We start from the raw sequence: 11,776 nt of genomic DNA, 5'->3' as shown, positions 1-11,776 counted from the left end.
GCATTTACACCCCCAAGACTCATCCAACTCCCATAGGACATGGATGAACCATATGCATCACTGCATCAATTGCTTATTAATACCAGATTCTGTAGCCAATCTGGTATCGCATTACTGCATCAATTGCTTAATACTCCCTCCATATAGGATTTAGATGATGTTTTGAACAAATTTTGAGTCAAACATTGGGAATATAAATCATGAATAACTTTTAAGTTATTGAATTTGAAAAAGTGAAAAATATATGAATAGATTTGTTTTAAGAAATACTTTCATAAAAATATACATATATCACTTTTTAACAAATATTTTTATAAAAATAAACGGTCAAAATTATGCTGTAAAGACCGTGTCGTTGTCCTAAAAGTCATCTATTTCCTATATGGAAGGAGTACTGTAGTTTGACCAGCACTATGAGAGGAAAAGTAAAAACATCCATGTTGGCCAAGTAAAGCAATGGGAACCCAACGGATTCCAACGTGTTTATCAACATGAGGCAGATGTTTCCAGATGTCATCTCAGACAACGTTGCTTAGAGCAGAGAAGGGCAGCCTGGGAGGCGTGGCCATTGACACTTGGCGAAGAGCTCAATTACGTTGTGGGCGCCACCTGCAAATAGATTAAGAGAATATATCTGGTGTAAACTATAACCTTCGTGAAAACTCGTGCACTCTACGACAAAAAAATCATTTAAATTCATCAAAAAACCCTAAATTACAAATGAAATCGAGTTTGAACAAGATATTTTATAAGGTTGTGTATCATCATATCATCTATATGTGTGATTTTTTTAGTAAATTTATACGACTTTTTTGCCATGATTTATACGGATTTTCACGAAAATTGTAGTTTTCACCAAATATATTTCCATAGATCAATGTGAGGACAAGATTGGAACAAAAGAAGTACGTGAAAATATAGCTAAAATAGAGAGGTACTTGCTTAAAGTTTTGGTAATCCCAAAATACCGTAAACATCACCATGAACATATTTTTTTTCCTGAAACACCGTTCACTTGCAAAGCCTGTGTTTTCACCATTACCACAAGAGCAACTATGGCTATGGGAGACTAGACTGCAAATTTTAAGATTGACTAAATTACCACATGTATCTGTTGTTCACGGGTACATCGCCTACGGAAACGGTCATGCAGCTGGACATGTTCCGACACAGGAAACGCCCCCCCCCCCCCCCCCCCCCGCCCGTATTCTACGGAAGAGAATACAACAAGCTCAGATTCACCGTATCTTTGAGGCCACGAGAAAACAAAAATGGTGGGGGAAGTTCACACATGCAGTGAATTGATATTGTCCCCCCGCAGCAGGCCAAACAGAGAGCAGTAGTACTCTACCCCACACGACACTGAGTTGAATGTACAGGTCATGCACATCAAACCACATCTTTTCCGGGACAAAACAGCCTGCCCCCCTCGTTTGGTTTTAACCTTGTTATCCTACAGCCTAGGATGCCAACATGCATGTGACATTTTGATTCTATTCTCTTCTATCTGAGACTGACTCCACCAGCCGAGGCAAATTTATTTTTGCATCTCGAGTTGGCACTGTGCATCGCAAAATCACTCTCCAACAGCAGAGACAAAGGCTCGAGGCAGTTTGCCTCCGAGGAGAGAAGAGGTGTAAAAATACATCCCCTCTCTCCTCGAATACATTTCGCGAGCGGCGGCGGCGACACGAAGGGTGTGCGGGGGCGAGCGCGGCGCGGAGGAGGAACGCCGGTGGGAGGCAAGCTCGGCGAAGGAGCACATCGAGATCTGCTGCCGCCGCCGGCCCGAAGCTGCTGCTGCCGCCACCGCAGAGAGCCGGCGCCAGAGCTCGAGCCCAATCCATGGCCGCCAGTGCGGGCCTGCTCTGCCGCGGGAGAAGGGGACGGCGGCACAGGCCTGCTCTGCCGCAGGAGAAAGGGAGAAGGGGAGACCGCCCCGTCGGGAGGGTGCAGGAGGGAGCAACGGGCGGCGCCGCTTCTCCATCCCCGCGGCCGGCGCATCCACCGAGTCCATGGCCGGCGGGCGCGGAGCAACGGGTCAGCTGCGGCGGCGGGGCCGGCGCGGCCTCGTCCCTCCGCGGCACCCCTCCTGCTCCGCCTCCCTTCTCCCCCTCCCATGCGACGGCGGCGGGCCTCCCTCTCTCTCCTAGCGGCTCGGTGGAGGCCGCGGCGGTGGAGGATGGCGAGCAGCAGCTCCCTCTCCTCCGGTGGAGGAGGCGAGGCACAGGCACGGGCTGGCCTCTCTCGGCGTGGGCAGCGGCAGAGGATTGCAAATGCGATTGCTCAGCCTCTGTTGGAGCCGGTGGGATGAGAGAGGAATGGAAAATACTGTAAACACCAATTTACCTCTCCAAAATGCCTTTTATTGTTGGAGTCAGTCTGAGCCCTGAAGTAAAAAGAGAGGGAATGATCCTCCATGAATTTGACCAGCAGGTCTCTGTTTTTTTTGTCTGAATTTCGCTTGCTACTGCATAATGCCATTCATTTATGCAGGATTAAAAAGATCCAGGCTCAAACAACATGTGTCATGCGATTACATACAAGGTAAAGCCAGCATCCGGTGAGCCAGAATGTCCTCTTTACTGCCACTACAAAATGTCCTCTCTACTGCCACTACAAAATGATGAAGCCAGGAATTGCAAGACGACGGCAAATAGTATCTTCAATTCCAGGACCAGTGTCACCATCCAGGCAGTACAAAATGCGAAGCCCCACCCTACCAACACCAGTACACCACCCATGGGAGCCATAACAGTTAGGCATCAGAGCTTTGCATACCAGCCCTACCAAGTAAAACATGCCTGCTATCCAGATTCCAGAAACAGTATTCATGTTTCCGAAATAATACATGGCGCTACATAAAAGGCAAGCAATATATGGTGAAGAAAATGAGACAAGTACTATTTATAACGATGGTAAATCAGAAGATCAGCAGTAGAACATGAGCCCCTTAACACTATCTCGGAGCTTGGGGAGTGGGGCTGTCTGCAATGGCGTGGCTCTGTACAGAGTTGTCCGGCTGGTGTCCGATGAGTCCGATCTCTCAAGATACAGCCTTCCTCTGTATGCTGCGAGGTGGGCGTAGTATGCCGGTGGGACGAGAGAGACCGGCTTGGTGCACCGCGCAAAGGTGTAGCAAAGATTGTGTATCAGCTGCTGCATCTCGTCGGACTTGAAGTTGTTCTCATCCCACAGAACTCGGTAGTGTGTCGGCCTGCTCGTCCCCTTTGTGCCCCAATGGCTGCACAGGTAGAAATCGAACTCCCTTGGGTGTGTGATCACGGTGTCGACCACTGTCCCCGGTGGCACATTCTGGTCAGAGTAGTGTGTCGAGCGGCCATTCTTCTCCCTGTGGAAGAGCCTTGTGTGATGCCTCTTCTGAACGACGACGAACGTGATCGATGGTTTGTAGCCTGGGTATCTTGAACATGTCAAGCGAACTGCCTGCAACTCCTCTGTCAGTACCTTGTAGAACTGTGTCTCACTCACACCGTCTCTGAAGAATATGATTATACTTGGGAGCTTGCCGACTTCTTTCACGAACTCCTCAAGAAGTTCACCAGCCATCACATCGAGGTGCTCAATGATTTCTTTGCGGTGCGTCTGCGACCTCATCCTGGAGATGTACTTATTTGATGAAGGCCAATTCATGCTTGCAACTACAGCAACCACTGATGGACTCGAGTCATCTAGGGGATGTGGGTGAGTCACATCAGCACCCATGAACATCACTGGCTCCTTGTCCGAAAATATTCTAGGAATTTGGCATGGCAAGCTGTTGTAGAGGGCAATATTGCAGCCACCGAGCTTTGCATTTATCTTCAGTGCTAGATTGGCCAAGAACTGAAAGCTCAGCTTGGTTAAGTTGGAGTACAGGCAACACTGTGTCACAACACCAATGGATGTTTCTGCAATGCGCTTCAAATCAGCGTAGCCCCGATGCCTCTGCTCCATGATACAGATTAGCAACTGTAAATTGCCCGAGGCGGCTTCCTGAATTCTCTTCAGCTTGCTCTCCAAAATGCCAACATTGTTCAGCAATTGAATCCGCTCAAACAAAGGGCTAACGACAGTTTTCTTGTTGAGTAGAATCCCAAGTTGCTCACATCGGCTTGATAGCTGGTTGATAAACTTTGGAACAAATGATTGATGCTCTGGGCTGCCACCAAAGCTTATCAAGGCCCAGCTCTTGATCTTGGAACCCTCAGCAACATGGCTGTCCATCAAATTCCATTGCCGATCAAATCTGTCTGGTGTTATATCCTTAATGCGCCCTCCATTGCCGAGCTTCAGTTTTGGTGGCAAGAGAACCCTCCCTGAGAGCTGTGTCATGTCCTTGGACACTTGCAGGCTGAATTGATCAGCATATGAATTGCTGAAAGAAAATAATGTAGCTATGATCAGATATGTATGATCGACCAAGCTAGTTAGAATAAGGCAAAGAAACTTCAAGTTTACAACTGCAACAAAAATAAAGATGACTACAATAAAAATCTTACCTTCTAGCAGCAAATGCTCCTTCAACAACACCCTTTATAATTCCCTTTCTTTCACTGGGTCTTTGGCAACCCATCTTGAGCATCTTGGAGGTCTGTTCATCTGAGAGCTTGCCAAGAAACTTTTGGCCCTCACAAACCATGCAAAGCTCCATTGGCACATAGCACGGCTTGCTCTTACCAATTTGCAAGCAGGGAAGCTTCCTGAATTTGATATCATGGTTGTAGTGCTCCATGAAGTAATCCACTACCGTATAATCCTTCCCACTGCGATCTTGAAACTTGAGGTTCTCTGTTGTCTCATCAGTCAAGCCATGCACATGGTACCTTTGGTCAGTTTCACGGTGGCACACAAAAACTCGAATATTCTTCAAAGCTTTCTCTACCTCCCTCCTCTCATTTTCTGCCAAAGCCCTAGTCTTCATCTGTGAAAGGTCCTTCATGAAGTCACAGCGCTTCTGCAAGTATGCAATTATGCCAATGTTTTCGTGGAATGCTGTAAGGGAGAGGTCAACATTGAGGGAAAGACCTTGCTTTGTCGGCCTCAAGCTCTGGAAAAAACCTCGTAATACAACAGCCCCACCACCAATTTCCTTTGCTTCTCCCATGGAATGTGAATACAAAGACCGACCTATGGGAATAGAATTTTCCATAGCACCTTCCCGCAGGATGACATCCAATGCATGAAGGTAATCTTGAGGAAGAGGAATACCATCCTTCTCTTCATTCAAGTACTTGTTCAACTCCTCACCACTAAGCTTTGAAACCAACCGAAGGTTCACCCTGAAAACCCTATGATTCTGCTTGTCACGCATGTGGGCACACTCTTTAGCTGCTATAAATCGCGTTGATGCAGCTGCTGGAAGATTAACAAAGAACTCAAGTCTGTTCTGTTGAAACTCAATTGGACTAAACAGATTCTTGCGGCCATCAAAGGCTGGCAGGGCCCCTGAGAGGACACTTGAATTTTCTTCAACTAGCTTGTTCTTGATCATTCTTGCTGTTTCTTTCGAAGGGTGTGGGTATATGTCAACATCGTAATGAAAAATCTTCTTTCCATGATCAAAATGCACAAGGAAATGGTTTGCATAGAGAGGAATTACATTTCCCTTAACTCCACCCCCGTCAGGTCTGGGTGCAATGGTGACTCCATGCATGTCCACAGATGAATTTTGATGGGTGCTCACATGATTTGTTTTCACGTCAGATGTTCGGTGCTCATGAATGAAACACTTTTTGTGCTGAAGGAGCTCGCTATCTGTTAATAAATTGATAGTGTAAGCCACGTAAAAAGAAAGACAAGCACCTTTTGTGCTGAAGCAGCTCAGTATCTGATAATAAAGGGAACATATCTAGTGCAAACCAAGGACCTCGTGCAAACCCGTGCAAACCTACTAAATAAAGTTTCAAAAAATTCTGAAAAAAATCATGAATGTGCTTCTCAGATTACATCATCTATATATAAAATTTCATGGTCAAATTCGTCTTACTCTAGAAGTTACAAAAAAGACAAATTTGAGATGCATTTGAACCATTATTGTTGTCAGAAAATTTGTCTTTTTTGTAACTTCTAGAGTAAGACGAATTTGACCATGAAATTTTATATATAGATGAGGTAAGCTGAGAAGCACATTCATGATTTTTTTCAGAATTTTTTGAAACTTTATTTAGTAGGTTTGCACGGATTTGCACGAGGTCCTTGGTTTGCACTAGATACGTTGCCGATAATAAATTGGTACTGTAAGCCATGTAGAGACAAACTTAAACAGCTTGGTCAATAGTGATTACGACAGCGTAAAATAAAAATATTGCAGGTCAAAAGGTCAAATGAAGTACATGCTTTCCCTGAAATTTATCACACTTTCGAACAAGCGAGGTGATGCAGAAAGTATATAGCACGAACACCAAGATTATGGAACATCATTGTCCCAAAGACAAGAAGAAAAGGATACCACTGACTGGCGCATTAGTTGAACACAAATCCTCCCAAAAAGACAGCCATATGCCCCTTTTTTGAGGTGGGGAAAGGAGACTAACCGTCAAAACAAGAAAGGCGTCATCCACAGTACCACAGATAGAACTTTGTCTGTCTCATATTAAACATTCTTGTACCCTCCTTTTCTCAAGAACTGATCAGTCCTAATTTGCGGCCAGAAAAAAAAGTGAAGAGGAAAAAAAAACATAATCCTAAGCATGAATCCATGAAATCACAAGCCTCAACAAGAGACAAAATGACAGAGACTCACGAACTTCTTTGGCCATCTGGTACAGCAGAATTGCACCTAAAGTACTGTACCACGTTATCTTGGCATGACAAGCCATTAGGCACCAAACATAGAGCAAAAACTATGTTTTTTGATAATATCTAAGTACCATCACCATCAGACGGTGGGGAAAAGATGAGAACTATAGACAGTAGCACACATTGATCAAGAAAGCAACAGCACTAACAAGTAGTAGCATGGAGAGTGGCATTAAGCATATAAAAACACACGTCGAGACTGGTAGCCAGGAAGGGAAGTAATCAACCAAGGAAAGGAGAGCGCTTTACCGTGCGGGAGCGGCAGCAGCGCGGCGGTGACGGCGTGCGGCGGCGGCGGCTTCCTCGATCTCCACGCGGGCCCCCTCTGCGGCGGGACGCCATTGGGCTTCCCGTAGCACGCCGCCGCCTTGGGGAACAGCAGCGGCGGCGGCGGCTGGTGCAGGTAGACCAGCACGGGCGGCGGCAGCGGCAGCGCGACGGCGCCGTTGCGACGCGCGTGGGAGGCGTGTATCGGCAGCGGCAGGAGCGCCGGGTAGGCCTGGATGATCGGGTGCTGCCTGCCGCCGCCGCCCTTCCACCTCCTCCTCCCGTTCGCGCCGCCACCGCCGCCATTGCTAACCCCTCCGCCGCCGCCGCCGCCGCCGCCGCCGCCGCCGCCGCCCACCTTCCCCTCGTTCTTGGCCACCGCCTCCCCCTCCATGGCCACCACCACCGGGCAGCAGATGCAAGCACCAACAACCCAATCCAATTTGTTCGTACTCGGTACTGGTACGCAGCTTCTTCCGGGGGTAGCAGGATCGCAGCTTCTTGGGTTCCTTTTGGCGCGGCGTGGGGTGGGCGTGGGCTGGCTTTGTGGGGGTTTCTTGGATGGTTGGAAGGTAGGGGGGCAAAAAGGAGGAAGCTGGGGAGGGGAAGAGGAGTGGGGCGGAAGGGGATGGCTGCCTCTGCCTCTAGAGTCGAGAGAGAGAAAGAGGTATTAATGGGGTGGCAGACGCAGAGGTGGGGGACAGGCGAGAAGCCGAGAGGAGGAGAGGAGCACGAGCATCTACGCCAACGCTGTGGCTGTGGCCTGTTGCCTGAGCTGTGCATCCATGCTCCTCTCTGACCTCTCTCCCTCCCTGCTTGCTGCCGCTTTAAAAGTTTCTTCCTCCTTGCTGCGCTCCTGCTGCCCGTCTTCCCAAATTCTCAATGTGGGAGAGAGGATAATTTATGGCCGCACTAAGGTCCTGTTTAGTTCGCACCAGTAAACACAAAAAAATCGTAAACGCATTAAAGTGAAAAAGAATCTTACTAATTTGAAGTACTAAATGAAGTCTATTTACAAAACTTTTTGCATGGTTGGGCTGTAAATCGCGAGACGAATCTAATGAGCCTATTTAATCCATGATTTGCAACATTAGTGCTACAGTACCATCTGCTAATTATTAATTAATCATGGATTAATTAGCATCATTATATTCGTCTCGCGATTTACAACCCATCTGTGCAAATTTTTTTATAAATAGACTTCATTTAGTACTTCAAATTGACAAGATTCTCACACAAAAAAATTTTACGTTTACAGATAAAACGAACTAAACAGGCCTAAACACAGCGCTCTACCGCTCTCGACTACCTCTCCTCGTATTCGTTTCTCTTCTTGCTGGTTGGTAACCGGAAAATATGGGCAGGGTCTCAGGCTCGAAGATAGGATCACTGGGGACCTTTGAATAGTTTGAATAATATTTTTTCTACGTGGCTCTTCGATGCTTCCTCCATTGATAATATTGTATCAGGATTTCTAAAAGGATTATATATTTTGAAGCAGTCACTTATTAGCAAATCCAATTATGAAATACAACTTTCATCAATAGCACTCACTCGGTTCATCCGGATAGTCAGCTCATAAAAATGGAGTTTAGAGATGTGTATCTTCCAATAGCATTTCTAAAAGGTTCATTTTAACTTGGGAAAAACATATATGACCTTGTATAGATTAAAAAGTGCAAATTTAAAGCTTCGGATCATGCATTCATATCTGTATGTCATAAGCGAACTTTTGATATCCACAATGAACAATTTTATAATTGAAAAATTGTAATTTTGAACTCATCGGAGAAACAATCTTTCAATTTATTTCAACTAAATTTTAAAGTGTGTTTTAACACTGTATAATATCTGAATTTAACCTTTCGACAATAGCTATTTCTAGGGGCGAAGGTAGGTTGTATTCTAGGGTGCTCATGCACCCACGAAATTTTGTAAAAAATAATGATTAGATCTAATTTTTCACTATATATGTGCCTCCAATAGCTCAACTTCGTGCACCCATAAGATAAGTGCATCCCCCTTAAATTTGCTTTAGCTTCGCCACAAGCTATTTCACTTAATCAAATTCCTTCATTTTTCTGATATAGTGTCACTTTTTCTAATGATTATCTCATTGAAATGTGATGACTCAAGATAGAGTTTATTGCACCCTTCAGTTTTTTTTAATATAAAGATAAAATGTTTATTGCACACACATTCTAGAATAAAGTAAAAATTAGAGATGTGGAGCTAAATTTTCGGTGCAAAGACTTCGTCTCTTTTTCCTTGCCCCCTCCAAACCTTTTACAAAGAAAAGGAAAGGTGTACACCATTCGAATGATGAAATCGTCTTTGGTAGGTTTCTTGCTTCTCACTTTCTTAGCTTTCCCCGATTTGTGCTGATGCGGGCATGCGGCCCCCATTCTAGGATTCTACCTTGCCTTGTAGAGTCAGCTCATAGATTAGCCCATCTCCATCAATGTACTGAAGCCACCTAGGGATTTGTTGAGAATCTTTTCACTCTCTCGGGGCAAACCTTGTGATTAGTTTTCAAAAAAAAAAACTTGCGATTAAAATGAGGACAATGCACTGCGTGTAAAAAGGTGTTCTCTCGTGGCTGCGCTAGTTTAGGGCTTTAGGCCATCCCCAAGTTTAAAGAAAAAAGAGCGTCGCAAAAAAAAAAGTTTAAAGAAAAAAAAGAGCAAGAAACTAGCTATAGACACTATCTAGCCAATGCATAATTTCTATGGTGAATAAAAAAATAAATCTCATCCAATCCTCTCTCTTCTTTCTCATTACCTCATTCTATCACTCTTGTCCCTGTCTTGGTTCTTGTATAGACATGGTGTCTTGCATGAAAAATCATGTCTATTTTTTCTCTTATTAATTCTCTTGCCATGTCACTAAATTATTTATGTGGCAGCATCATTAATGCTATGAACACCATCCTATAAGGAAGGTTGGGATGGTCTTACCACAAGCCGTCAGTGTTGTGTTAACCGTCTTTTTCTATTGGGGCATCAAATGGTGGAGAGCTACATAGGCAAGATTATTTTTCTCGAGCAAGAGTTCAGTGATAGTGAGATCATTATGCGTAACGGCCGAGTAGTAACCCACTAGTGAGATCAATGAACTGCACAGTGTACAGACCATAACTTCCCAAAATCATCCTACCTGTATGGTCCTTGACCTGAAGAGCAGAGGAAAGCCATGAAAGTTGCACCGAAAGGTGAAAATTCCCATGTTTACTTTTACTGAGATGGTGAGATGTGTGTGTGAGAGAGAGAGGGGGAGTCAGCAGAAGAGAAGTGAGGGACCATTGCCCATTGGTGAGCATATAAAAACTTGCTTCGCTGCATTGAATTGAATGGTTGCCCCCTACAGTAGCATAGGAGCAGCTGCTCTACTGAATGCAGCTTTGCCTTCCCCAAACTGCCCATACAGACCAGACGAAGCAAAAAAGCTCTCATCTCCATCCTTGATTTATCTCCCCATCCCCACAGGATATTGCATTTTATTTTTTTTAAAGGATGCTAAGCAGGAAAACTCGCAAAGTAACTTTGTTTTCTATTGGAGTGTGAGCAATTGACATCGCTGCAGAGATTTCTATGGATTTCAACGATAAAATTCACAACAGATCCACTTTGTTAAAATATGCAAAGTTATCGCCACATACAAAAAAAAATGCAGCTCAATTTTCGTTTACTTTATCTATAGATTCAAAAGAGATCATATTCGATCAGAATCCAATTCATTGGGGGAATTCGAACAATTGCAACAAAGATCCAATAGTTTGGCGATCCATAGACTTATTGCCGCAATTTCTAGCTATTGTACTATTTGTGTTTTCATCACAGACGAATACTCCTACTCCCTAATGAATAATATAGGAAGTAAGAAATTCTTGCCCTAGGGCATTATATTGCTGCAGTTTTTATGGCCATATTGCATACAGTTCACTGCCAGCATAACTCATAATGCAATTGTATTAGTAAACTGTTTTTGGAATAAAGTTTTTCGCGGAATATAATTTTTTTTAAGTAGTGGTGGTCTAAGTTGCCCACGTAAAGAGTCGATAACAACACTCAGATAGGAATCACGTACTGTATAGCATCAACTCATTTGTCTCGCTCTGGCTTCAACTTGGATCCGTTTTGACTCAGATGAGTTTGGCCCAGCAGTTGAAGCTAGTAGTACTCCATAGGATGGCCGTCCTAATTCTTAATTTAATTTTATTGTTGTTGTTGTTGCAGTTTTGATCATTAAATATCTAAAAGAGCGCATGGTTGACAACCAGATCCATTTAATTGCAAACTTATACTATGAGTAAACTCGTGCTAAAACCATGCCTTCTAAGGAGAGTATGTGCTGCTGCCTGCAATATATTGGCAACTGAAAATTTGAAATTTACACTACCAAATAAATCATAGTAAAAGTATAAATAAACATATGGCGACGTAACCCCAGCACCAGCAGCCTATTATCAAAATGAAAAATGTGGGTAAAATCCTCTGGTTCATCAGTGCATGGCTATTATTGGCCGCAATGGTCCTAACTCGAGACAGGCATCACATGTAAGATGAACCAGGCAAAATACATTCTCGGTGAAAACCAAGCAAAAATACCATAACAAGAACCCTAGCAGACTCCCCAAGTTCCACCTCAGTCCCACAAGAACACACCAACACGATATAGTTCCCTGTAACCTGAATTCTCAAATGGCATT

General features: G+C 44.4%; 1 protein-coding gene across 1 annotated transcript; it reads right to left on the bottom strand.

The window, feature by feature from the left end:
* Positions 1-2,516: 2,516 nt before the first annotated feature.
* Positions 2,517-7,897, bottom strand: LOC120651998 (protein argonaute 7-like). Its single transcript, XM_039929678.1, has 3 exons — positions 7,051-7,897; positions 4,503-5,757; positions 2,517-4,378 (listed from the first exon to the last, which is right to left on the bottom strand). The coding sequence occupies exons 1-3, from the start codon at positions 7,460-7,462 to the stop codon at positions 2,932-2,934; spliced, it is 3,114 nt and encodes a 1,037-aa protein (XP_039785612.1). The 5' UTR covers positions 7,463-7,897; the 3' UTR covers positions 2,517-2,931.
* Between the last annotated feature and the right edge of the window lie 3,879 nt (positions 7,898-11,776).

Source organism: Panicum virgatum, chromosome 9K (genome assembly GCF_016808335.1).
Source record: "Panicum virgatum strain AP13 chromosome 9K, P.virgatum_v5, whole genome shotgun sequence".
Classification (NCBI taxonomy): domain Eukaryota; kingdom Viridiplantae; phylum Streptophyta; class Magnoliopsida; order Poales; family Poaceae; genus Panicum; species Panicum virgatum.
This window is presented reverse-complemented; position numbering and strand designations above follow the sequence as displayed.